Raw genomic sequence first — 26,678 nt, 5'->3', positions numbered from 1 at the left:
TAGTTGTCAAAAAAAAAATGGGTAAGAAAAAACGCTAAAATTTCAATAATGAAATAAGATCAATCCATGAGGTGGAAGTTCATAAAGCAACTTTAATATCCGTCAAGTATCTAGCAGAAAGAAATAAACTCAATCTAGCTAATAATAAAACAATTAAAGAGCAATCAGATGTTTTTGACCTTTGTACTAGCAAAAGATTTAAAAGGTCAATAATCAGCAAAGATGTGGAGGCACGCAAATGCATTAGTTTCCTATCACTGCTGTAACAGATTACCACGAATTTAGCACCTTAAAACAACACCAATTTATTATCTTACAGTTCTGGATGTCAAACGTGCAAAATGAGGGGCTGCCCGGTGGCACACTGGTTAAGTTCACATGTTCCACTTGGGAGGCCTGGGGTTCAGCAGTTCAGATCCCGGGTGTGGACCTATGCATCGCTTGGCAAGCCACACTGTGGCAGGCATCCCACATATAAAACATAGAGGAAGATGGGCACGGATGTTAGCTCAGGGCCAGTCTTCCTCAGCAAAAAGAGGAGGATTGGAGGCAGATGTTAGCTCAGAGCTAATCTTCCTCAAACAAAAAAAAAAGTGCAAAATGAGTCTCACTGGGCTAAAATCAGGGTGTCGGCAAGGCTGTGTTCCTTCTGGAGGCTCTAGGAAAGAATCTTGTTTCCTTGCCCTTTTCTGATTCTAGATGCCACCTGCATTCCTTGGCTATGGCCCTCTTCCTCTGTCTTCAAAGCCAGCAGTATTGGGCCATGTCCTTTTCATGCTGCCATCTTTCTGGTTCTCTTATGCCTCCTTTTCCCTCTTTTAAAGACCTTTGTAATTACTTTGGGGCCTTCTGGATAATCCAGGATAATCTCTCTAATTTAAGGTCAGCTGATTAGCAACCTTAATTCCACTGTAACCTTAATTTCCTTTTGCCATGTAATTTATCACATTTGCAGGTCCCAGGGAGTAAGATGTGGATATTTTTGGAGGGTGGGCATTATTCTGCCCACCACATCACTGTTGGTGGTGTAGACATTGTTACAACCTTTCTGGTAGATTGGCATGAAAATGTTCCTGTAGGTTGCTGTACATCATGGGGCTGTAGTTGTATATTAATTAGATTTGTAAGTTCCTTTTTAACAGCACAGCTTTAAACATATCTCAAAAGAAGTGTTGAAAATATTTACACCAGTCCCCCTCCCTCAAGTTCAGTGGTGATGACCTCCTCTTTCTGCCCTCATAAGCAAATTACTGTCTATTCAGAGACGGAAATAATTTTCTAAAACATTCAAAAACAAGCAGGACTTATTCTTACTGAGAGATGAGGGAATCAGAAAACCACTTTGTCAGTGAGATGAAGCATCCCATGAATTTGAACAGAAATAGTGAGAGTCTGTAAACACTGTAGATCTCTGGGAATCGATAATTTTTAAAAGGTGTTCCATCATTTATTTAGATATTTGTCTCATGGGGTTAATTTCAGAAAATACACATTGTATTACCTAGATAACCCTAGAGGTCAAACAGAAAATGTTTCAGAGCTACTAACCATGCAAATGCAGACAGAACTAACACCTGGACCATGCTGAAGAGCAATAACTTCAGTGTCTTCTCCATGACAAGGCTTGTGTGATATAAATCATCGACTCATCTCTTCTAATCAAAGTACGCCTTTGTTATAGTTCATGATCTTCCCAGGTCATCTGACTAGAGATTCTTCCAGTTAAAAAAAATCTCACTTTATGAGAATCCTTGTTTCGAGTTCTCCCATTTATATTGCTAAAATCTACAAATTTTTTTCCTCTCTTCACCAAAATAAACCATAACTTCTTATGATTTTACTAAAAAAATATAGTAAATAAATATTTAAAAGTACATTTGCCAGTAACTCAGAACTCTTGAGTGATTCTATATCAAGACACGTAACACAAATTAGTGTTATTATTAAACAGTTTGCAGTTGAAAATAGTTGGTTGTTATTTTTATAAATTAATAAAGTATCACAGATTCTCTATAACTGAATTTCAGATTATTAGCTTGTCAAGTTTTAATTCATTTGGTAGATTTTTCACAGATAATAAATAAAAAGTTTTTACTCCTAATGTGAAACTCAGTGACTGCAGTCCTCCTTCACTCCTTCTGCTAGGAAGCGCATCTTGGGGAGTCATCATCTCTCTCCTAGTAGGCAGTGACAGGGTAAGTCAAGGCTCAGTTGTGATATTCTTACCTCTCTTCCTTCTTCCAGGGATAAGGAGACATACAACACGGTTGCCATGCTCAGAACCTCTTCCTGATGACTTTGCAATCAGAATTTTCCTAGCCTGTTTCATAACACAGGGATGAGCAATAATAGTCCCAAATTGTACCACATTTTTAGCCTCTTTTGCAGCTGTCTGTAAGAGGTATGCTACTGCCAGTCGCAGAGGACACCAGTTTCAACGAGAAGAGTTTACCTGAGCAAAAACTGGGCCCAGGGAAATACATGGTAGAGTCAGAACGAAGACTCTGCTCTGTGACTATTAGGGGTGTGCTTTGCAAAATATGAAGAAAATTGAATTAGATGATAAACATTTCTAGGGTCTCCACCAAATTTAGTGCATAAATTGTCTAAAGTCAATAGGACCTTAAAGAAGTCCTGTAAAAACAAACTTTTCAATTTCTGATCAATACAAATATGATTCTCACATACAAAATTTATAAGTAGTTCACATAAGTACACTGATCCTATATCCCTAGAAAAATAATAAAATTGCTCCCATTTGGGAATATTATAAAATCTTCCATTTACTAAGTCCCGATGACCTGTGAGGTACTGGTCTAGGCGCTGATTTAAGTTTAACCAAGATCTGTTGACTATTTTCTGTATTTGACAAGAACTACTGCATGCAATTCTCACAACTTTTCAGTGAGATACTTATACACCTGCAAACAAATAAATGCAATGTGACACGGGAATAACTTAATTGAGATTTGTAAAAATTGCCACGGATGTGTAAGAAAAGAAGCAATTAAGTTTATATGTGGCGGATAAGGCTTCACAGATAGGGTAGCATTTCAGCTGAGGTTGAAAGATGGTTGAGAACAGCCAAGCAAGCACATTGAGGAGAGGCCCTTTTATTGCATTCGCAAAGGCCTGCACCTTAAAAAAGGCATTATGACTTGGGTAACCAATAGGTATTTCAGAATTAATGGAGTATAAAACGTAAAGGTTGGGGTGGGAAAAAGAAGGGAGGGCGATGGCCAGGAATTGGCCAGTGGCTAGTCATGGGCTATATGATAAAAGGCCTAGTATGGCAATGCAAACGAATTTCTATTTCAAGAATTTTGAGGTTATAAAAGAATTTTTATCTGAAGATTTTTATGTTAAAAAGATTACTTTGCAGAAACGGGTGAGACTAAAAGAAGACAAGAGTATTGTACTGATATCAGTGAAAGTTGATGGTAAACTGAACTAAAGAAGGGTCTAAAGGAGCAACAGATTCAAGAGATATTTAGAAGAACATATAAGCTCGATGATTGACTGGAAGACAAGTGAGACAGACAAATCTTGGATATTCTCCAGGTTTTTTGGTTTGGGTGACTGAGTGGATAATAGTCTGAGGATTCTTGATAGGTTGGTCTTGGACATGATGAACCAGAGAAGCCCATGGAACATCTAGGTGGACAGAGCCAGTTGGAAGTTAGATATCCAGGTGTGAAATTCAGCAGAGGCATTTGGACTTGAGAAAGATTGGAGAAAGACTAGTCTACAAGGAAGACTGAAAACCATGGCAGTAGATGAAACTGCCTTGGAAAGAAAGCTGGGATAAAAATATAACAGAGGCTAGGGCAGAACCTCAGAGGATACCAAAGCATAAGCAGTAGTTAGAGGAAGGGGGTTTGACAAACTGGATTGAAAAGAAGAGATATATAGTTTGGCTTTGACCCAGTAAAGAGGTAGTTCCAGGGAAATCAAAAGAGAAAAGAATTTCAAATGTTGAATTATGAGACAGTCATAAGGTAAAGTGAATGCACCTACCAGACCTGACTTCTACACTCATTACATGTAAGGACCCGCTGATCTGCATATTCCCCAAACCAGAATGTACCTTGGCCTCCCTGACCTTGTCCTTCCCCTGACTCTTGCCCAGAAGCCCATCATGAATCAAAAGAAGAGGATGGGGTTGGGGGAAAATAATGCCAAAAGGACTGGAGAATATATATATTAACTAAAATTTTCTTGGAAGTCTGGGTGTAGGATATAACATTGCATATGATACAGCAAAACTTCTCAGAAAATCCTCTCTCACTCCCAAGTTCTACTAGCTGTGGCAGCTGTCACCAATATGTCTTCTCTCCTTTTTTCCCCATAATAACTCCTTCCAACCTTCTGGCTCCTACCCTCCTACTGCACGGGCGGGAATACCCTCTAGGTCCCTGAGTTCCTTCATTTTGCATCCATACCTATCCCCCTATTCATTAAAACAAAGGATAGTCTTTGGCACCCACCCTCTTTAGAAGGCCCAGGAAAGGATGAAGAGGATTATAAACAACTAATTTCATTTTTTCCAGACACATACTTTTGTGTATAAAGTTATTGTGTCATAAAAAAACTGAGAAATATATACCTGTTTGGTTCTATGCCAACCCTGTACTTCAGATCTTATTCAACTTGCCAAATAAATTTACTGAGCTATTGAAATTAAACAGAGTAAATAAATGGTAGGAATCTTAGGCATAGATATAGATGTCTTAGACATAGACGAAAAATCCTAGATAAATTTTTCAGCAAAGGGATATTTATAAAATATACTTTCATCAAAAACTAGAGAAAAATACACCAGGTACATATTTGGTTTTAATTGTTCAGCTTTTCATAATATGTACCACTGCAATGATGTGGTTCTATATGAGAAACACAAAATTCTGAAAAATTCTCCAAACTCTATCAAATGCAATAAATTCAGAGTGCCATCTGGCAGTTTGAAATTTTCTTGGGGTTCTTTTATGTATGGCCATCTGAATCGAAGCAACAATAAACATTCACTTATTACCAATGTATTACCTTAGAGCAGCGAGTTTCAGAGAAATCACATTTAGTAGATAAAAACTCATGTTCACAGACCAAATCCTCTAGAGATTTTGATACCATGAGATATAAGAGGAAGACCTGAGAATCTGCATTTCTAAGTAGCATCCAATTGACTCTAAGGCAGGTGACCGTGGTCACAAGAATCATCTGTAACACTTAGTAAATCCCAGGCACCACTACACACTTGGTAAACCAGAAACTTCTGGTGATATTCCCATAGCTCGAGAATTCACATTTTTTAAAGAGTTTTGGTGATTATTATGATCAGATAAAGGTGAAAATCCTCCCCTTAGTGTACATTTCTATTAGCAGATCATGGCTACAATGGACTGTTACTCAGACTCTTTATATATTATCACATTATTCTAGTGTTCCTTAGTTAAAATCAAAATAAGCCTCAAGGATTAATTATAATTCAAAGCATAACCCAAACTTCTTTCCATATGAATTATTTTCTTCTAACCAGACTATGTAATTTGACATACAAAAGTACGTTTTTTATTTGATTATCATAAAAATCCTGTAACATGGGTCAATAAAAATTGTCATGCTATAGATAAGAAAACAGATTCCTAGAAATGAAGTGACTTACTCATGGCTACACTGCCACTAAGAAATAGAGTCCTGGTCTGGTCTATTGCAGGAGTGTTCCCATCATTTACTAAGCTTCCTGCCACCTGTCAAGTGCTTTGCTGTGGACATCATGTATATTATTTAATTTGAGATGCAAACTACACTACAAGGTATGAAAAAAGTATGGGCTTTGGAGTCAGACAGATCTGATTTTTTAATCCTTATTCTGCTGAATCCAAATTCTATCTGTGTGCCATGTACACTTCTCATTTTCCTCATTTGTAAAATTATAGACAATAATAATATCAATCTTGTAGGGGAGTTTGAGAATATTAAATAAAGTGTGTCTAAGCATCTGGGACAGTGCCTGCATGTAGTAAGCAATCAGTGAATGCTAGCCTTTTATTTTTCTTTCTGCCTCCCTGTCTCCTTCTGTCCCTCCATTCATGTCTTCTTTTTAGTCCAGTTGTGTTTTCACTGCAACCTTCTCCCCTTCTTAGTAGCTTGTTCCTCATTTACACCATAAAGGTTCTCACTATGGTCTCCTGGTATTGGGCCCCATCTCTAATTGACTAGACTAGGCTAGACTTTGAGCCACTTGTTGCACACCCAAGGCTCCTCGTGCATGTCCAACTCCAGACTTAACGGACCTTTGGCTTAATAACTAGCTGTCAGGGTAGTGGGTTGGGATTTGGAAGACCCAGGTTCTAGACTGGGCCCAGCCACTGACTAACTTTATGACCTTAGGCAAGTTACAAAACCTTCCTGGGCTTCAGTTATAAAAGTCAGGATGTGATAATATGATCCTAAAAGTTCTTCCTCCTCTAAGATCCTATGATTCTAAGATATTATTAAACTTGTTTCTCTAAAATGGTTGTTCTTAATTTCTTATTTTATTTTATTTTATTTTGTGAGGAAGATTGGCCCTGAGCTAACATCTGTTGCCAATCTTCCTCTTTTTGCTTGAGGAAGATTGTCACTGAGCTAACATCTGCAGCAATCTTCCTCTATTTTGTATGTGGGTTGCTGCCACAGCATGGCTTGACAAGCCCATGCCTGGGATCCAGATTGGTGAACCCCAGGCCACTGAAGCAGAGCATGCAAATTTAACTATTATGCCACTGGGCTGGTCCCACTTCATTTCTTTTTTTGGTCATGAGTTTAAATAAAATGAATGTTCAGAATTACTGGGGATTGTTGCACTGGCTTCCATGCTTTCTCATTGCCTACAACATTTCTTTTTTAACTTGTTTCTTAGCTTTATCATTGTATCTTAAAAGTTAGTAGAGGAATAGAACTACCCCATAGAAACACCCTATATCCCTGATACTCCATTAAGAGTAGTTACAAAGTATTGACCCACTGACCTGGCGAGAGGATATTTGAGATGAATGTCTGTTTGTAGGGCTTATATTTAGCATCTTCAATAAAATTCTGACCTGAAGTACCACCATATTCTGAGTTTGAAGCCTGCCCCAGAGGAGCTGGGGGCCTGATGAAATGACTGAATGTGTCAGTCTTCGACATTGCACTTTTTTATCATGTACAAGTGGTGCAATGACAAGTGGCAACTAGTACACATGACTCGAGGGCCAACCATGATACACACACCCCAAGATGGGGGCGACGGATATGGCTGGAATATTCTTTTAGGGTGATGATCACAGCACCTGGAAACAACAATGTATCCACTGGAAAAATACAAATTTGAAGGAGTTATATCTTGTTGCCTCAGTGTGGCTTTGAAAAAATTACTGCTCATGTGCAATAGTGTACGTCTTATAGCTTCCCAGTTTCTTAACCATGTTCTAGCTCTCTTCTTAAAAAACACCTCAGGGACCGAAGAATTTAAATTGGGATAAAACTTGAATGTCTCCATTTTCCACTTGTTCAATCAAATCTTATAATTCCTTCAAGCTACAGTCTTTCCACATTATCCATCAAAACTCCAGTGAGCTTTCCCGCTCACAATAATCCCTCATAGGACTTATTGCTTGTTTTGAAACTGTGATCTACATCATATGCTAACCAGACTATTTGTTTCATTTTCGAGTGAGTGTGTGTATTACTCCGGTACCCATGATTGAATCCTATCTTTTTGGTCTGATAACCCCAGTGCTTCCAGTTCACCTAATACCTTCTGAAATTTTCCTGACATCATGGGTCACCTGCCACGCATGTTCTCTGGCAACTCCTACACACTGCCCACTTGGCTGGACTCCTTCATGCTGCATGGACATGACTTAACCACAGTAAGTCTGTCTACTATTTGGAGGCCAGTTGCTGGGACTACTAATAAAGACATTGAGATTCCCCTCCATGATTCTCCTGGAACCATCTCTCTCTCCACTGGACAAGCAGTGACATCAGAAGCACAAAATCATAACAGTAAATAAAGTTATGATTCAACCTCTTAGGCACGAATCATGAAGAGAGTAGGCATTTATGGTTAATCCAGGTACTCCTGAAATTATAAGCCCTTATTCTATGTCATCACTTGGGACCTATAACAGAAATTACCATTACAGTGTTTTCAAATAGGAGCATAACCCTTGAGTAAGAAAAATGATGTAAAACTAGTGTGAAGAGCAGTTTCAAATACTTTGAAGAAAGTTATATAAACTAGTCCCAAAGCTAAAGAACATGTTAAAACTGGTGTACAGACATTCAAACAACCTTTTCTTTCTAAGTAGCCTGTAAACAAAATCATTTGGAACAATTTATGCTGAAAATATATGCCAACTTGTCAAAACACCCCAGCTATTTAATTAAAATAGGTTCATGCTTGTTGCTCTGCCCTATGTTCTAAAGCGATTGATTCTACTTTCAACAGCTCTGACCTCAAAAGAAGTGCCCTGCTAAAGTCAGGTCAATGCAGTTTTAAAATAAACTCTACCAAGTCATAACATCTGTTTTTTACATCAGTCAATCTACTTCTAAGAACCACGCATGAAACAGAAAACACATTTTAGATGTTACACAGTGAAATGTCTGTAGAATGCAATTTTCATAATTATTTCTTCTGTGCATTAAGAATTGCTTTTCAGGAAATATCACTTTTCTCTAAGTGCTTTTCAACCAGGCCAAAGAGTCCTTTTTAACACTTAACTGAGCAATTTTTCAGGTTTTTATGTGGATATTTAATTACAGTAAGACCACACTTTGGTGGAAATGACCTAATCTAATATTATTGATGGTTCATTCTCCTGCTGTTGGTAAACATTTTACTTCTTGAAAAATCTCACGTTCTTTGGCTTTTCTGAAATAATGTTACGTTCATTCCTTTATTTCATTCAGCAAAATATTTATGGTTAAAACTGCGATGCACTGAACAAGAGCTAGCTACGGGAATGAAAAATTGAAAAAACATACTTCCTCTCCTCAAAGAGTTCACACGTTACAAGAGATACGCAGATACGAAGGCACCAAGGTCCTAGGCAGGTACTTAGATAAATTACAAGAAGGAGAAGTGTTGAAAAGATGTTATCTAACGCGTGAGGATTCACCAAAACATGATCCTTGAATCTTCTTCCCTGTAAAAGTCTCTCCTCTAGAAGACTTCTCATCATTTTGAGCACATAAAGATATTACATATATAATGTATATTTTATCTACGTTATATACCTAGTTATATACATAACTCTAAGATGCACACACACACACACACACATACGGTGATGAGAGAAGCCTTCTAGAGGAAAGGCCACTAAAGAGAAGAAAGATTGAAGGGAATCTTTCTATACTTACCTATAAATTCCCAGCAACTTGCCTTCTCATGGCTTCCTCTGCTTCCTGGGCACTTTGCTCAGCAGATGCTATCTTGATGCTACACTATATTGATCCAGTTGTGAAACTCAACAGTTCTTTAATCTTCCCTGCATGAATCCCTAGAGTTCAGTTATGTAAAGGATTTGTGAGAGATGAAGAATAGACGGAAACCTAACAACAGATATAACCATCAGCCCTCTCGGTCATTACCACTGCCTAATCCCGCCCACCTCCACCCATCAACACACTCTGGAGAATTTCAGTGGCTCCTCATCTCATCCCCAGCTATATCCGCCTTTCTGACTCCTCCCTGCTCCTCCATTTCATCCCCTTCCTTTCCCTTCCCTCTTTCATTCTCTCTCTTCCTGCTAGTAAAAAGCACAGAACATTCTTTATCTTATGAAGAGAAACTTCGCTTTGAAAGCCTTCATATGAGCAACTGGATCCTGGGTGGGTGGAGGAGATGAATTTAAAAAGTGGCAATGGTGGGAATGTTTACTTTCTACCTGAATAATTCTTCTAAATAAAGACAGTCTTCCTAAAGTGTTTCCACTTTTCTACTCATATTTATTCTATTAAATTATAAATTCCTCTACGCAACCAAAAACTCCTGTGGACTGTGTCATTGATCTTTGATCTCCCCTCCCCTGTCCTCTGTCTCCAACACCTGATGGGATCATATTAGGAATTAATTTGTAACTGCTTTCAGAAATTAATGGGACAAAACTGAGTTCTTACCTTGATGATTATGATACTACTCCTAGCTGGAAAAAATTTTCTTCTCCATTGTTCTGCCTTTTCCAATTCTAGCTCCCTGCTCTTCTGCTCTCATCTCTTCTTTGAAGCTTTACCCTACTATTTTGTCTACACTGATCTCCCTCTCTCTTTTTTTTTTTCTTTTGGTGAACTCCTAAGATTCTTTTTTGTTTTTCTTTGCTTACTCTAAAACACATCATATTTTTATCTCATAAGCAGAGGAGATGAATGGGTAGGACATGACTGTAAATTAAATACTTACGCAATGAACTGTAGGGGTATATAAAAATCAACTGACATAATTATAAATACTAAACAGAATTCAAGATAACATTTCCTCAGAGGGAAGTGTTCTTTACAATTTACTTCTCATGTTCTGTAGTAACGGGTGATTTATATGAGTCATGTTACATTTTATTGGCATCTGTTTATGCCTTAGTTCTAGTGACTTTGCTAGCTACAGAAAAATGTGATACAGCAAACAGTTTTCACAATAAATGTAGAAAAATCCTATTTAGTGAATATTCATAAAATAAATAATTATTCTTTCCCCAAAAGTATTCAATACTGACTTACTAATTTTGTTAGAATAAAACAGCTGTAGCACCATATTGCAATGATTTCTTTTCTTTTTTTTACCAAGCTTTAAATTTCTTTTGATAGTGTAAGCTGAATTTTCCAGCCATTAGAAAAGCCTAGGGTCAATTGCCTTTAAATCACTTAAATAATTCTAATGAGGGCAAATCTTTTAGTGAAACTACTCCCTCCATTTCCACTAATTTTGCTACTTTTCTATTTTTCTTTTGTCTGAAATATGTGACTATGAAATGAATTAGATCATAGTTTAGTTGCTAATGGACTTGTTAGGATACTTGTATTATATATTTTTAAATGTCTTGAATATATATGCCTTCTGGGGCTCTGTTTCCTTAAATTCACTCTCGTACCACACGCACTAGTTCCCGGAATGTCAATATGATGCTCCCAAAGGGAGACAGAGTTTGCATGAGACTCAGTGCTGAAAGTCCACTTCTTTATCCTCATCAAGTAGTTATTACTCTGGGCCTACTGCTGCCCACGTAGGGCTTTGTATTAGAGAAGCTCTGGGGAGATATAGCTATAAGCTATGGTTCCTGCTCTATAGAGCACGAAAAAGTAAAATGCTGATTTGCAGTTCAGATAAAAAGTGGTGCAGGAGTTCCAAGGAGGAAGTAATCATGTAGTTTTAATGGGGGGGGGGCATTGAATGGTCCTCAATGGCAGAATCTAGATGAGGAGAGCAGGAGAGAGACACATCTTGGGAGGAAAAAGAGGTTCACAGACAACCTGGAATAAGCATGCTGTGGTCAAGGGCCAAGCAACAAGCCCTCTGGTCTGGGGCAGGGCTAGAGCATAGGAGACACGAGAGAAAACACAGTGAGGGCCAGACCATGGAGGGCACTGAGGGAGCGTGCCTGGAGTGTGGACTTTATTCTTGGGCAATGAGGAGTCACTGACAATATTTTTGGCTGAAAAGTGACATGTACAACACAGCATTTCAGATTGAAAGGTTACAAGGGTGAGCTGCGTAGGGTGTATGGGGCAAAGGGACGTCTGGAGGCAGAAGGCTCCATAGGAGATTATTTTACAACAGTATAGAGGAGAGTCAGGACTAGATTGGTGGCAGAGAAACTGAAGGAAGGATTGGGCCAGAAGAGACAGAACAAAAGATAAATCAGTAGGCCTGGCTGCCTGACTCAGTGTTGGGGGAGAGAGAAAAGGAGTTAGGAGATCCACTTTTTGGGCTCATTTTTGACGACTCCTTGTATTAGACATCTATTATAATTTGGCTTTTTTTTTTTTTTTTTCCTGAGGAAGATTCACCCTGAACTAACATCTGTGCCAATCTTCCTCTATTTTGTACGTAGGTTGCCACCACAGCATGGCCGCTGATGAGTGGTGTAGGTCCACACCTGGAAACCAAACCCAAACTGCTGAAGTGGAGCATGCCAAACTTAACCACTGGGCCACCGGGTTGGCCCCTTAATTTGGCTTTTGAGGTCCAGCCTCTCCCCTCTTTTCTTTGGGACTGCCTCACCCTGTCAGTTCACAAATGAGCACAGGACAATCCAGTCCCTTCAGTTCCCTCCCCAGGAATCTGGAATTAGGCCTGCCTGACAGCTGCAGAGTGGTCTCCCTCTGAGGGGTTGACTATTGTCATTTCCTTCCATGTGAACTGGGATGCTGAAAAAGCTGCTTTGCAGTAAGAGAGACAACAAAAGCAGAAGTGAGGGGAAAAAAAAGAAGATAAGAGATGGAGAATAAAAGCTGGGTCAGGGTTCCCTGTCACATTTTAGTCTTTGCTTTCATGAGTCCCTAAAGTGCAACTGCATCGCTCTTCTTTAATTCTGTAGGACATCTTTATAATGCAGTAATACATCCCCCCTTTGATTAAGCTCACTTGGCAAGGATTAAGCTCACTTAGCAAGCCTTCATTGGACCCAAAATGGTCCAAACTGATATATTCCTCAGCACGAACTCTCCACCTTCAGTCAATTGGTGCTCTGGCTACTCTTAACACTTCAGTACTTTACTGACTCCACATTTTCATGCCATTTCCTTCATCTAGAATGTCTTTCCCTTCCCAATCCTGCTGACTCCGCCTGTATAAATCCTGACTATCATTCCTTTCTTCCACTTCTCTTTATTAAGTACTTTTTGGGTGAGTCCATAATATCTATAATGTAATGTTACATTTTCCCACTTCGAGTCTCTGATTTTAGAAAACTTATTGAAAGAATAACTAAAACTACATAAAGGGGGTAGAAGATGATATATGGTAGTAAGAAATCTGGAAATTTATGCTGTCACATATACAAATTTAAACAAATTCAAAAGACAATGGTCTACTTGGCTGTTAATACCTTTGACTCTAAGGTGGGTTCAAAGAGGTACCAGTAGGTCAGTTGGCCAAAGCAGACATTTTACATAAGAAAGTATATTAGTTAGGAGTATTAGATGAAAGAAGATAAAAATAGCCTTTAAACAAGTAGTGCAAGATACATTATTGGATATGTGCTATAAATTCAATTTTATAAATATCCAGATGAGGTCTTACAGCAAATAACAGACAGATACGAAACCCGCCAATGCTTTCTTACTCAAAGTCCAGGGCTTTCTCCACTGTGCTAAACTATCACACAGGTAATATAAAGAAATACATCAACCTTTAGGTGAGACAGAAAATTCAATTTTATGTAAGTTTTTAAAACAATAATGTATTGTCAATCTTCATCCATTAAAATAGTAATATACTCTAGGAACCATCTTGAACCTAATAACCTGAGCTATAATATATGCCAAAAAAACCAGACTGTTATTCTCTTGTAAGACATTATAAAATCTCTTATAAAGGCCTCTTTTGCCTCTAGAAATGAGAAAACCAATCTGCTATCCTGTGAAATCTCACATCAATTCAGAACACAATGGAGTTGACTTCCCCTTCAGCAACCACACGTAGCCTTTGTTCGGGTGACTTATAATGGCTCGGGAGGGGAAAATCCAAAATTACCTTATGAAAGCAAGAATAAAATGTCTAGCAAATGGATGGACATTTAATGAGCAAGATAAAGTGCCAAGAAATAGTTAATGTCTCTTTCTGTTCCATTCAAAGGAAGACTCCTAAGACCCCAAAGCATTGACGCCAGAAGATTACATGAGTAGTTCTGGTTAGTGCAATGCTATTGTACAAACAGTCTGTTGCTAAGCAGGGCAGAAATATTGTTTACATGAAAATGGAATGATCTCTGGTGAATACTGAAAGAAAGTGATAATTTCCATAACCAGAAAAGGCATTTTTACATCATTCCATTTCAACTGCTATAAAACCCTGAGTTGCTTTGGCAATTGCTTATCCTTGCTTTGCTGGCTTTATATCCTGCTCATCTCTACAGCGTTCCATTTACTAAATGATAGGGTTTTTGTTGTTTTGTTTTTTTCCCTGAAGGCTTGGCAGAAAACTTCACCACGGTGTATGGTTTCTAGGGGCCCACCTTGCAATGTTCGTATAACGAATTTTTGGTGCCCCTCTCATAAAAGCCCACTTGGCTTATCCTTCCAGTAAAACTGCTGAAAATATGACCAGAGAAGGTCCCATTAATAGCAACTGTAAACCATGCACTGCTCTAGCTTTATGAAGCCTTTCACTGTATAGTGTTGCTTATACTGAGAACAAAGCATAGAGCTGCTTCAGTGAAGGAGGGAGACACAAAGACACTTACCTGCATTACAATAAGGAGGTCAAAGACCAAGATGAAAGAAGCCAGGAATGCTCTGGAAACTTCATCACTGGGCAAAAATCCCCGATTCAGCTTGTCCCAACTGATCCAGTCAGTTGTAATGACAAGCACAACCACAGAAGTCAGAGTAAAAAGAACTGTCCTGCAACAAACAAGACATTCATTAAAAAGCATTAGATATAATAATATAGACAATGGGGAATGCATGTTATCTGTGCTGTATTAAACGTCTACTCCTTGCCCAGTACCTACCCTAAGGCATAGTCACCAAAAGGAAGATGAAAACAGAAGTAAATTAAGTGCTTTCTTTCAAAAGTAATTAGATAAAGGTATGATAGCATCTCTTCCAAGATTTTCCCTAAAGAACATTAAGATAATAATTATAGAACAAATAATTAACAATAAAAATTACAAATGACCTTAGTTAGTGCAATATGTATCCCAAAGAGAACATTGGTGTGTAGCTTTCATTACATGGACATCTTTTACTGAGGGTAGGGCTCATACATATGTAAGAGCAGAGGCAGGTGGGGAATGGGTGAGGAAGTCCTTGGATTCCATTATCATCCTACAAAAGAGAGGTATAGTCAGACTGGTCCCCACAGCCTGATGAGCTCCACAGAGGAACCATCTCTACATGCCAACAGTGCTCATAAGACTCATGTCATAGATGACTTGTGGCCTAGTGACTTGTCTAGATCATACCATACCTCATCACTCATTCTTTGTTATAAGATACTAGGGGCCTGAGATTTTCTCCTACATATATATATATATATATTTTTTTTTTTTAGATTTTTTATCTTTTCTTTTTTCTCCCCAAAGCCCCCCGGTACATAGTTGTATATTCTTCGTTGTGGGTCCTTCTAGTTGTGGCATGTGAGACGCTGCCTCAGCGTGGTCTGATGAGCAGTGCCATGTCCGCGCCCAGGATTCGAACCAACGAAACACTGGGCCGCCTGCAGTGGAGTGCGCGAACTTAACCACTCGGCCACGGGGCCAGCCCCTTCTCTTATATATTTTTATAGCTCCCATAAAATCTTGCATAATTATATGCAGATGGAATTCAATGAATGTTTGTTGAAATTTTAACAATTACATTTAAGTTTTTATAAAAATAAAAAAAATTACTTAAATTAGTCTATGGTATTGACATTCACAGTAAATTTAAATTGTGAGCAGTGAAAATTTACTCTGCTGCAGAATTGTTTATAATATAGTTAAACCTCTGCTTTCAGAGCGATATTGGTATCTGGATATCATTTTGAATTGTAAAAAGGAAAATAAAAAAGAACAATTATTTTGAAAATAATTTTAATCTGAAGGAAGAAATAAAGAAAAAGGAAATAAAAAAGAAAAGAAAAATGGAAGAAAAAATATAGAGGTGAAATAATACCTTAGAAGAACACACATCCATTTTGGCAATTACCAAACTGTTTTTGCCCTCTACTGTCTTATAATTGATAGTCAAAAAAGAATAATATGAACCATTCTAGAATTCTCTTTTCAATTGAACAAAGTACAAATTTCTAAACCCAAATTTTGGGTTTCCTTTTTACAACTTCTTATTTGGAACAAGTTATACTTTGATATATTGAATATAATGAACCCCTCCTCAGATTTTTCCTTCTCCGAGTAGAAAAGGTAAATAATTATTTTTCAATTTTTGAAAATAAAAATTTCTAATAAAACTCATTTATTTTATTAAAATTGCAAACTCTCAAAAGAATCTGACTTATGATCTCCAAAATATATATTACAGATTGTTTCTGCTACCTTTTAGAATACCTTTGATGATTTCCAGAAATTCAAATGGATTAAATGAGTATGGGAGAAATCCCAAATAATTATTAAAATTCAATAGAAAGAAATAGCAAATACTATGTAGTCAAACATAAGAATAATGGGATTTTAAAATACATTTTTCTCTAGGTTAAGTCAACTTATTTGTGGTTTTGTCTTTTTGAGTTTGAGAAACTCTAAGCAAATTTGAAGGAAATTACCACAATTTCTTTTGTCAGCAAGGAATATAATAACTTCCATGAAAGACAGATAAATATTGACTATTCTTCAAAGCTCCTTTTGGTAATAAAGGTATTTCCTCATCACTCTTGGCTTTTCAAATGTGAGCCTCACAAGGATGCTATGAATATATCCACTTCCTTCAGCACGGTTGAAGAGGTTGGTAAATAGTTGGGGCCCCAGTTCCCTCAAGCTCCCCATTCTTTGCTTCACCAGCCTTCTTCACAAAGCACCCACCCACCGCCACCCCCGCTCCTCCCCCCCCCCCGCCCCCCACCACCAGCTGCCCTGTTATCCAGCACTACAGTGTGAAGCCTGGTGAAACAAGGGTACTCCAGCACCTCACTCCAGCTCTAAGGCCAGCATGCACTCTGTTGGTCAGAGCCTGTGGTTAACAGGTTAGTGTTTTTAATATCACTCCAGTATTTTCCCTAAGAGATGCCTAGGACTTCCTTTTGTTAGGACAGTTAATAACTTAGGAATTCATACTTGAATGTTACTTCATTGGTCTAAATATGTAAACTGATACTATAAAATTAAATACTCAGAGGCATATTTTAGGTGTCAAAACCTGGGAGTTCGAAATAAGTGTCTGCTGAGCAATCAGAAACCTCATCTATTACAAGATTTATAAAGGAGTTATTCTTATTCATGCTAATAGTCTCATTGCGAATAGCGTCATTAAAATTAATCATTAAAACTTTTTGGTAACTGGAATTTGTCGTAATACCTGTTGTGTGAGAGCTGCCTAAGACCAAATCTGCCCCAATTCGCCTTTTGGATGTTTGCTTTATTTGACATATTTTTTTATTATTTCATAGGTGTTTCCTGGCTTTATTAAGTACTTGTGTTTTGACAGAATACTGCTACAGATCTCAAGAAAAAGTTACTGGTAATATTTCATCACTCCAAAGGGAAATTAAAGGAGGTCTTCTGACTGATATTTAATATTTAATACTACAAAAAGAATAAAAATGGCAATCATTAAATATAAATGTATACAGCTCAGAGAGAGTGAGCCCTAAAAATAGTATCAAGAGAATGGAAAAAAGGAAAGGAAAAGAAGGATCAAAATACATTAATTGGTCATTTCACCTCCTTTTTTATATTCAGTGCCTTATCTAGATATAGCTGCAGAAGCAAATGTATAGCATATGGTTTGTTTTTCTGAGCCACTTCTTGTAAAATTAGATAGACTTTACCACGCTATGGTAATTCAGTCAAAACACCAGTTTAAAAGAGTGATGACTCAATTAGGTTATACAAAACGTCACTTTTATGTGAAACTGCTATGAAGAAAACAGTAATAATAGCAAACTACTATTACAGTTATATGTTACTTATTATGTGCCAGGCACTGGTACAAGCGTTTTATACAAATTGACTCGTATAGTCTTTACTACAACCCTAATATCATCATCACCAATTTACAAGTGCAGAAACTGAGTCACAGAAAGTTCAAATAACCTGACCTGAGTTACAGACTTTATAAGTTATATAAAATATAAGATACATGTGATATAAGATGATTCAAACCCAGGTTGACTCATGACTACCTGTGTCATAACCATTATACATATTGCCTCTAATACGAAGCATTTGAATATTACCTTCCTGTTACCATGTTTGTAGCTAGGATGTTGATTTTCCTTTTTCATTGTAAGTATCACATTGGAAAATTATCATCCATAAGTATTTAGCATTGAAAAGTAAAACTGACAGAGACTGACAAGGACTGACGGGAAACAGTTAAAAGGAATATTTTCATGGCAGTGAAAAATGGAACCTCGTGGATGCTGGCTATCGATACAGTATCCTTGGGTTTTTATTTAACCAACATGGTTGAAAAGATGTTTACTCTGGAGCATGATTCTTGGGGAGTTCCAGCTTCTCTTTTTAAGTAGCATCCAATTAAACAATTATCTAAATTATTTCCTTTCAGGCTGCAGCCAGAACCAGCAGGACATACTGGCTCATCAATTCCATGGTCTCTGGTTTCTGGCCACCAGTCAAATGGAAAGAACTCATACATAATTACCAGCTTGAGTGGTTAGACTCACTTTCATGCTTTGAAATTTACAATTTGTTTGCTTTTCCTCACTTCTTGCTAGCTCCTCTTAGATTAATAGGAACTGGAACGTAAGACCAAGAAGGGTTAACAAAGCTTTTTTAATCCCTTGGTCCCCAACATCTGGGGTGGGCTCCTAGGAACCACAGAGTTGTTGCTACGAAAGTGTGAATTTATATGTGCCCTATGAGTTGTCGGTGAAGTGAACAAATAAAATGCTTCCAGGGCGTTAGACTTGTTCGTGTCACAGACTGCCAGTGACAGAACCACCATGAGAATTTAGATCCACTGACTCTGGGCAAGGACTCACCCTGTAGTAAATCACTTTCTCTCTTCAGCTAAAAATCTGCAGATAGACTCAAAAATTTCATATCATCTTGATCTCATCTGGAAACATACTGATTCCATAGCCTCCTCAAATATTTATTATATATGGTGGTCAGAGACAGATTAAGGCATGTAAGCAAATCCAGATAATTCCTAAAACATGGTTCATTTCATAGTCTTAACTATTCCTTCATCCTAACTTCTAGATTTTTAAAAAATACTCAACCTGCATTTTAAGTAACTAAATTAGTTAATATTGTTTTCTCTCTTCCATTCATAACCACTTTAATATAGACTTACTGCACGTCAAATAGCCTAAAAGCAGGGGTTAAATCAAGAGAGAGAAGAATCGGCATTAGGTTCTATGGGCTAACTCACTGAGGGTTAACTACGACGTAATTTCCTTCAGATTAAACCAGGTAGCAGGAATGTATAGAATACTATAAGTTGAGCCAAGCAAAACTGCCAAAATTTGGCCACATTTTATCTTACTAAAAATAGCAATTTCCTGTGATTCAACATAATAAATATGCTTTTATGTGTTTTAATATATTAGTTATTATTCATGCTCTAAAATGTTTATAATCTTTGACTCCAGTCATGAATATTATATTCCTTTCCGATCACATTTCAAAATTATTGTAACATCTAAAAGGAAACAAAAATCACTTTTATTTCTTCCTATAATACTTGTGTTAAAATGTTGGAATTCAATCAAAACATCTCAGATTATGTTTCATAATTTCTCATAGCAAAACAAAAATTTGTGACTCCAGTAAAAATTAAAGGTTTAAAGTTACCACTACAATAAAACAATGCACGGATCAAGATAGCAAATTTAACCTTACAATTAAGTATAAGATAGTCTCATATTTCAAAGTGCTAAATACATGAAGTGAAATGTGACATGGCAATGGAATTTTAAATGATTTAATATCATAATTTCTAGCCATTTTATTTAGAGGGAAAGATACAATAAGCAGGCATAAGCAGAAGAATGCTTTCCTTCACTTTTCATTGCAAAACCAAGAGACAGCTCAAACATCCAGTTCCCCTCTGAACACGAAGTACCAGCACATAGAAGTCACAGATGGCCATGGGAGAATGCCAATACTTTTCATTTTTCTTGTTTTAATGATCAATGTTGCCATTGCAACTCTGCGACAAAAACAGTCACCACCTGGGGCCTCAAGTCAGTTCATCCTGAAACGTGTGAGTTTACTCAGCACTGTAGGTTAGCTGACCGAGTCAACGCTGCACCTTAGGAAGTTGGTAAGGAAATGGCTTAGTGTCCTTCTAGTGTCCCTCTCTTGAGATGAGGATGCACAAAGAGAACACAAAGGTAATGTTCACTAAGTGACCTAGTGAAAGAGCACAGATTCTCCATATGGTTTTTATTAAGCAAATGCCACTGCCAGTTCTTGGCCAACTTGAACACATTCATTAAGATAGGATCCCTTAGAAAGGAGATGCAGTTATTAACTCATCTTGTTTGTGGCTCCACTGGGATCTGGAGTCTGTAAAGGAAATGAACAGACTCTAATTCTGTCCATTAAACCATCCATTTATGTGTTATTTATCTTTATATCTCTCTATTACTCCATGAAGAGAAGTGCCCTGAGCATAGCAGGAACTCAAAAAGCACTGAACAAACCGAAATGAAGAAACAACTTGGTAACTCTTATTCCTGAAAGGCCATGAAAGGGGTGGCTGAAGAAGACATCTCTGGGCTGGGGCATCTGGCCACACAGGTTGTAATTAAGTGAAGAGTATCCCTACATCCTCATCTATGTAATCAATGCCCCTTGGAGTTCTGCAGGATCCAACCATTGCAACCTTATGTGGGACCCTGGGCATTGGTAATCTTAATATAAGAAGTGGCAAATGAAATGACCATATTTCTTTTAGTGGCTTGAATTTCTCTGACTATGTTTGAGTGATGTTAGTTTACCCAGAAGTACTTAAAAGTAGCTTATTGATATAGAGTATAGTTCATCTTAGTCAGGAGGAGGCATTTTATTTTCTTTGTGTTTCACAGTTTTAGGTTTGGAGTAAAACATACGTTTTAGGAAAAATAATACCTAGTAGACTGCAAAGTCCTTAGATATGAACTGTGTCATTTATTACTAATTTCCAGTGACCAGCACATTATTGGTACCTTAAAAACAGTTGAATGAATAAATAAATCTATTTAACCTGGGGTAGATAATGCCTGTTCTTTACCCTTCACCAAGCTGAGATGCTACTGTAATTGATGGTACTTCCTCCAGTGTTTACAGAGCAAAGAGAGGCCTCTGCAGTGCAAAATGAAGTTGGATGGACCTAAGGGGCGTGTTAATCCCATGTGTCTCTTAGCAAACTCACCAGCCCAATTTTTCTTCCCAGTGAATTACCTTGTATATACTGAATAATTCACCAATTCAATCAAGGGAAACATACAAAACATACTCTACTAATTGTTACCCTGGGTATTAAATATTACCACAAATTCAGTAATAATATAAGGCTATAGATAAATGCCCATTAACTACAGATAATGCCATCAAGAACTATATCCATTACTGTTTAATAAAAATAAAATGATAGCTATGGTGCTCCAAACATACCTTTAACTTTTAAAAATGCAAAGTAGAAATGTTAAGCTACACATACCAAATTGCATCTTATTCCTGTTAAGTTTGCTTTTAAAAAACAAGCAAAACTAGCATCTTGTCAAGTAGGGTTGAGCAGGATGAGTATGCGTTATTTGATTTTAAAAATCAGAGGAATTTGCATACTGGGTTAAAAATGAAGGTTTGAGTAAAATTTTGTGACTTTGTTGAAGGCAAGATGTTTACATAAGTCAAAACCAAGGCAAGGGGGCCGGCCTCGTGGCGCAGCGGTTAGGTTTGCACATTCCGCTTCGGTGGCCTGGGGTTCGCCAGTTCTGATCCCAGGTGCGGACATGGCACCGCTTGGCAAGCCATGCTGTGGTAGGTGTCCCACATGTAAAGTAGAGGAAGATGGGCACGGATGTGAGCTTAGGGCCAGCCTTCCTCAGCAAAAAGAGGAGGATTGGCAGCAGTTAGCTCAGGGCTAATCTTCCAAAATAAAAACCAAGGCTAAGAATATATTTTGAGTATCATCTTAAACATCGCTTGAAAAGAATATATCATCAGAAGACTGTCCATCAGGCAGAATGCTTTCAAAAACTCCACAAGTTCCCCTGCTTTCAAAACTCCACAAGTTCCACTGAAAGAATCTTTTCAATGACTTTGGGAAAATGATATAAGGGCTAGGAAAATAGATACTATGAACATAAAAAGCTTTTCTTTTATGAAAGATGACCATCAAATAGACAACAGGAACAGAAAAATTCCCTAAAGTTGTACAAAAATATTTAAAGGAAGTAATGTCATATCACAATGGAAGATCAAAAACTTAGTATTAAGATTCATGAGAGACACACTTCATTCTTGAATTCTAAAGGAAAAGATTCTAAAAAGCATCTAAAGCTTTACTACTGCAGATATATATTTAGTTTCTTGGGAACCTGTGAAGAATCTTTGATTTATTTTAGAATAATTCAGGACAAACTGAAAAAACAAAACCCACAAAAAACTACCTTACTCAAAAATAGGCAAAGAGCATGCTAGCACTAGCGATCAGAGGACCCACTCGTAAGTTTGACTTAATTAAGAACTGATTCTTGGCATTTTAAAGGTAGATGATTAAGCTTATCTGGCCAAGCCATTGGAGAATTTTGAAGCTATGTAAAAAGTGTGATTTCATCAAGAATTTAGAAAGCCCCTTGATAGAAAATGCTATTTCAGGTAATGTATGAGATTGGAAAATAGTGTTGCTTTTTGAATGAGAAAATCATATTGCAATTCATGCAAAGGTACAGAGAATTCAAGAAACAGTTATTGGGCATCTACCATGTCAAAGGCACAGAGCTAAATTGAAGGGTCACAGGAATGACCACTGCCCTTAAGGAACTTGTCGCCAGTTGAAGGATGCCAATATATACAAAACAATGAGGCCATGGAACTTTCCAGGAATATCTGATTTATTTTTATTCAAGGATGAATGGTAGCTCTTAGTTCTAATGAAATTAGGCCTAAACAATGAATAGATGTCTACAGTGGAAAGGATATTGCAGGCAAAAGACAAATTCAACAGAAAATACAGAAATGATAGTATATGGGTGGTGAAGTATGGGGGAAGAGTGGCAGATGTTTCCAAAGTTTCTAGATTGTGTCACTAAAAATGATTGTGAAGTCTTTAACTGAAGTGAGAAATATGAAAGAAAGCAGGAATGAAATATGTACTATGAATTCTGTTTTGGATTCGTTGGATTTAAGGGGCTCCAGAAAAATCTCTACAGGAATGAAGAACAGTCAACTGCAGATGGGAATCTGGGCCAAGAAAAGGTCAAGTCCTGAATTTTGATTCATTCAAAGACAAGTAATTGTTAAAGTCATGGAGAGGAAAAATGTTCTTCAGGTACAAAAATAAAATGAAAAAGAGAATAGGGAAAATCAAGGACAGAATCTTGAAGATCACCTCTCTTTGCGATATGTCTAGAGAAGGATGGAGACTGATAAGGCCAGAGATATATGAAATGATACATGAAGAGATCCAGAAAGAAACAGTATTATAGAAGCCAGAAAGAAAGATAATTTCTAGAATCAGTTGGTGGCCACAAACTCCAAATACTATATAGAGGTTTTATGGGTTAAAGATTGAGTATGGACCACTGTTGAGGATACGTGTCTTCACCACAAGACTCCTTTGAAAATCGCAAAACTGGATGCAAATACCATTTCAAATATTTTCTCCATAAACTCAGATATAGGCCTAATTTGTGTTCTACACCCAGGATCTCTACAGGTAAAGAGGAAGAGCAAAGTGAGGGAAGTATTTGGATAATTCAATTTAAACCATTTGGCTGTAATTAGCTAAGTAATTAACAGTTTTGTTACAGTTTACCCACATATCTCAGGCTAAGGTATTTAATGATTCAATTTTCTGGTATGTTTTATGAACGGAGAGTGACATTCAGAATGACTGAATATCATTCTGTTTTGTAGAAATATATTTCTCAGTAGCAGAACTTGATGATTTCCTTATTAAGAGAAAGTAGTTAGCCTCTAGATTTTGAGGGATAACTATATATCATACAAAATTATAAGACAAATCTATCAACTTTTGAGTACATTATAACATAATTAGGGTAGTGAGCTATAATCTAATTAGGAAGAGAAGACTCATGTATCAGACTATAATCAGGAATAAAGGAAAGTCTTAAGAAGGCACTAGAATTACTTGATGCCCTGAGGGAAGAGAAAAAAAATTAAGACAAAGGATCATCTTTGATAGAGTGATAAAATTGGTAGGAGTTATAACATTGTGTTATGAGACAGTGGATAAACCTGCCTAGCCATGGCAAAGGGTAGGGGTACAGATTGGGTAGGGAGCAAAATACAATTGGATATTTATAGGTGAGACCATATTGCTCATGGCCTTAACAGTCTCCAACGAAGGTTTGATTTGATGCTATAGAAAAAGGTCCTATTGATTGTTTTTTAAGCAGTATAATATCCTTCAAAATCATTGATTTGCAGGATGGATTCAGTCCTGTAGGGAAGTGAGAGCTCAGACTGAGTAAGAGCAGAAAGTAGACTATTGTAATTATAATGAAAGTAATATATTGGTAGTAATATTGAAAGTAATGCATGACTGAGCCAGTTGTAACTAAATTGTAATGATACAGAGGGCAAATACAAAATATATTTGAAAGTGAAGTCAACGGAACTTACGCTAAACTTGGATAACAGTTATGGAAAGAGGGAAGTTGGGAAGAAAGCTGGTTTGAGAACAGAAGTTGATGAGACAGTTATTCAGATAGTTTCAGAGACACGCATGTGCTTGTCCCAGATCCCCCAGACCCTTGTAGTAGGCAAAATCCTAAGATGACCTCCACTGAAAAATCCTCACCCTTGTGCAATCTCTTCTGCTCAAGTCTGGGAAAAGCCTATGAATATGATCAGATACCACTCCTGTAGTTGTGTTACCTTATACGCCAAAAGGAATTTTTGCAGATTCAGTTAAGATTATTAATCAGGTGACCCTGGGTTAATTTTAAGGGAGATTATCTGGGTGGCCTAAGTTAATCACACGAGCCCTTCAAAAACAGAGCGTTTTCTCTGGTTGGTAGCAGTAGAGGCAGTTGGAGAGATCTGAAGCGTGAGAGGGAGGTTCTCTGTGACTGAGATGGAGCGGGTCATGGGGCAAGAATATGAGAGAAGCTCTAGGAGCTGAAAGCAGCCCTGGCAGGCAGACAGCAAGAAAATAGGGACTTCAGTCCTATAGCTGCGAGGAACTAAATTCTGCCAATAACAAAAATGAGCTTGGAAAAGGACCCGTGCTCCAGATGAGAATGCAGCCAGCTGACAGCTTGACTTAAGCCTGAGCAGAAAATCCAGCCACATCTCGCCAGACATCTGACCCACAGAACTGTGAGATAATAAATTGGTGTTTTTTAAAGACACTAAGATTGTGGTAAATTGTGCAGCAATAGAAAACTAATACAAGTGTAGAAATTTAGGATTCTTGGGATCCTAAAATGATTGCTTATTGGAAATATTTCCAAGCTGGATATAGAAAAGAAATGCTTAGCTCTTGATATCTAAGATAATTAAGATCAACTAAAATCATTACCTATCCAAACTGAGCAATAAACCTAGGCTTCTGCGGAACATCTATTCACAAGAAAATGCTCATTGAATTAGAAAACCAAAATTAGCCTTAAAAGAAAATTTGGCCCAGCTACTGGTCTTGAAGTGCATATATAATTGTACAGGAAAGGCTGTATCTACGTCTTCTCTTAAAATTTAACAAGAAAGAATGATGCTTTCAAAGTGCATCCAAGCACATTAAAATGCTACCTAATATCTAAATGCAATTTCTCTGAATTAAATTTAACTACCATAGCGCTAGAAGATTATTAGACAGGATCTATTCCATGAGAAAAACTCGTCCTATATTTAAACAGAAAATCTTGTCAAAGGAAAGGGAGGAAATGGCTTCTACTCATGGCTCATACTAATTATTTATGTGTACTTGGAAAAATCAGTTACCCTCACAGGCTTAATTTCTTCATCTTTGAAATGATGATAATGATTATGATGATGGTGAAGAAGAAGTAGGTGATGATGATGACAGTTAAGATGTATTAAGTAGTTGCAGTTTGATTATTACATCCATATACTCACTTAATTCTCAAACCAATCCTTTGAGGTAAATACTATTAATCACTTCATTTTGCACAAGGAATACTAGACCTTGAGAGGTTAAGTAACCTGTCCATGATCCCAGAGCAATGAAATACGGACCTCAGATTTAAACCCAAATCTGTCTGACTCCAACATCAAGCTCTTAGCTACTATGCTATTCTGACTTACCTATTTATGATGTTGTGAGGATTGAATAAAATAATATATGTGAGATAACATTGAACATTTTAAATGTTATTTCATTTAAAAGACAATAATCCAATCATTGTTTGGTCTTCTTTCTCCAAATTATTCAACAGGTATTCAAAGATAAAGCTACTACAAATTATTGCAGCCATGAGAAGTTGGGGAAATTTTCTTTCAAATTTTAAGACTATTTTTTTTTCATTAGAGATTATGTGTTTAATACACAAAACCACATTGCTCATTGGTAATAATTTTCTCTGCTTTGTTTGGTTGTATTAAGTGATAAAAGGGCCACCCATTCTGGAGCTGCCTATCTCCTGGTGCAGGCACAGAAATATCTGATTTGGCCCAATG

General features: G+C 37.3%; 1 protein-coding gene across 12 annotated transcripts in view; it reads right to left on the bottom strand.

Moving 5' to 3' along the window:
* The window catches only part of TMEM117 (transmembrane protein 117), a 430,180-nt gene that overhangs the window by 58,118 nt on the left and 345,384 nt on the right, over positions 1 to 26,678 (bottom strand). For all 12 annotated transcript variants that reach the window (XM_070621094.1, XM_070621090.1, XM_070621092.1 and 9 more), the window contains one exon: positions 14,427 to 14,586. In XM_070621094.1, the coding sequence (XP_070477195.1) occupies positions 14,427 to 14,586 (160 nt within the window). The remainder of the gene's footprint in view (positions 1 to 14,426; positions 14,587 to 26,678) is intronic.

Source organism: Equus przewalskii, chromosome 5, assembly GCF_037783145.1.
Source record: "Equus przewalskii isolate Varuska chromosome 5, EquPr2, whole genome shotgun sequence".
Classification (NCBI taxonomy): domain Eukaryota; kingdom Metazoa; phylum Chordata; class Mammalia; order Perissodactyla; family Equidae; genus Equus; species Equus przewalskii.
This window is presented reverse-complemented; position numbering and strand designations above follow the sequence as displayed.